Genomic DNA, 2447 nt, shown 5'->3' on the forward strand with positions numbered 1-2447 from the left:
TTTTCAATATTCTCCAACCATTAATTACATTTCCTATAAGTCATTTATTTATTGAAATCAATTTCTAAAATTCTTCAATTACTTTTTTATTATTACATTTATTATGTTCAATTCCTAAGCTCATAATATACATTCATAGGTCATAAATTATGATTATTTAGTATTTAGTTTAATTTCTTAAGCTCATTTTCATATTTTTTGGTTCATTGATTGCATATTCACATCTCATTTTTAATATTATAGCTCAACTCTTAGCTCATTAATTAGTTCTGTAGATAAATTTAGTAAAACCGTATCAATTTAGCTAAAAACCTAGAATAATCTAAGTCCTTTTCTTACTCCCACAATTTTCTAAATTAGAAATCAGAATATTGTATTCCATAGTCAAAACTACATTCATTATGTTCATTTCAAGTAATTTGTTTCTATACGCTCGATAATTGAACGCATGTATAAAGGGCCGAAAATACTAGAAAAGACTTATGTTTTAGGATAAAGAACAATTATTCAATTAGGTTGTAAATAGGAAAGAAAGGAAACACCAAGGCAACGAAGTAGTTTTGGCTCAAAATCGTTTAACCTACAGCCTATTTCATATTAAGTTAAACCAGTCTTATTTTAAACAAATTTACGATTCCGATTGAACTGCAGACAAGCATAATTGCATTCATAATTTATTATAATTAATCTCTTTAATCTCTCATATTTATATTTCAAAATTTGAATTTTAAAAACATGGTTTACGAATTTAAAATATAATGAGATACAACATGTGAAATCCATGCAGAAAAAATTAAAAATTATTAAAAATGCCAAAAAAAGTAATAATGTGTTTACTGATGAAACTCTGATACCATATGGAAAGAGCAATTTTTAATGCCCATAAGTATCAGTTACACCCATATTTATATTTATCAGATAAGTTTCAAAAGCATAATATCCAGTCATACAAAATCCAATACCATATGCAATTACCCAAATTCTTTTTTATAGATGGGCAATTTAATATAAATATAACCTCTTTAAGTATAAAAAATCTCTGTGACAAAAAAGAAACAGATTTTCTTTTCCAAAATGCAAGTTTTTTCTTAGATTGATTGTCGTTTTGATATCTAATTCGCTGTTGGCGTTTTGCTTTTTTCTTTTTCTTTTTATATAGTCAATTACTTTCTACTTTTCAATATTAAAAAGAGAGAAAAGAAAGGTAATGATTTGATGAATCTACCAATTTATTGCTTTGTCCATGATGGCATCTAAAGTAAGACTAATTAAGTCTTATATACATCAGTACATCAAAGTTAACCAATACTTGATGGTTAATTCTTATTTATTTATTTTGGAGAAGTACAACAAAAATTATACTTTCACAATTATTGAAAGGAAAAATTTTGACAACATAAAAGGTGAAAATAAATTGACAATGAAGGGACCAACGATTTCTCTTTAGGAAGGAGTTGAATCTGTCACACATGAACAAAATTTGATTAACCCGTGCAAGAAAGTTAAGAGACAGCAAAATGATTACACGTAAATCAACATTTCTAAGTACATAATATTTAGATTATTCTTGGTCTCCACTCAGAAGAAATCCCATACATATAATAACTCTTGATGAGGAGACGTCTTAGGCTGAGCCATATATGCATGATTTACCCAAGATCGAGGGACCTATAGTAGGAACACAGAAAAGGGACGGACTTATTGTAGGTATAAAGCCAAATGATATTAGCTGATCAATATTGATCAGGCCACAAGAATGTCCCCATTGCAAATGCTCTCTTCTCTTCAAGGGTGCCCTTAATGCTGAGCCCATATTCTCTAAGAAGCATGTCCACCCTCCATTCTTCCATCTTCTGGTAGTCAGTCTTGGTGTATCGAGGGTAATGAAGAGGCAACTGGAACCCTCCTGAAGGGTATGTTTCCATCTTAACCTCCATCTCTGCGATGGGCTTTCCGCTTTTCATGACTCCATTAGCATGTTGTTCATTAGGGTACCCTAAGACATGGCTACCCTGCCTGTAACTTGCCTCATTGTTCGGATACCCTAAAACATGACATGCGGAGTGAAGAAGCCATCTCAAGGCCATCTCTTTCTCTCTCTCTCTCTCTTTTTGTGTCCTAGGAAAGGAGAAAGGAATTTCAGGAACTATGAGTTTGAAGAAAAGTTAGAGAGAAATAGAGGGGTATTTATAGATAGCCATGGCACATAAAAGGACAAGACCCTATACGTAATTGCACCCATTAATATATATATATATATATATATATATATATATTAGTGATGGTATTAATAAAAATGAAGTAGGGTAAGGGGTTTCTTGTTATGTGATGCCTACTTGGAATGCAAACATAGGTCATTAGAAGGTTGTGCAGCTGTTCGTCTGTTTCCGTAAACAACAGAAGAAGCATAATTCAGTTGCGTGTAATGGTCCTTAACGTCTTTGTTC

At 31.3% G+C, this 2447-nt stretch overlaps 1 protein-coding gene across 1 annotated transcript; it reads right to left on the bottom strand.

Annotated features, from left to right (window-relative positions):
• Positions 1-1414: 1414 nt before the first annotated feature.
• Positions 1415-2173, bottom strand: LOC8282528. Its single transcript, XM_015721612.3, has one exon. It carries the CDS (start codon positions 2085-2087, stop codon positions 1734-1736), a length of 354 nt encoding a protein of 117 aa, XP_015577098.1. The 5' UTR covers positions 2088-2173; the 3' UTR covers positions 1415-1733.
• Positions 2174-2447: the final 274 nt, after the last annotated feature.

Source organism: Ricinus communis, chromosome 10, assembly GCF_019578655.1.
Source record: "Ricinus communis isolate WT05 ecotype wild-type chromosome 10, ASM1957865v1, whole genome shotgun sequence".
In the NCBI taxonomy this organism is placed as follows: Eukaryota; Viridiplantae; Streptophyta; class Magnoliopsida; order Malpighiales; family Euphorbiaceae; genus Ricinus; species Ricinus communis.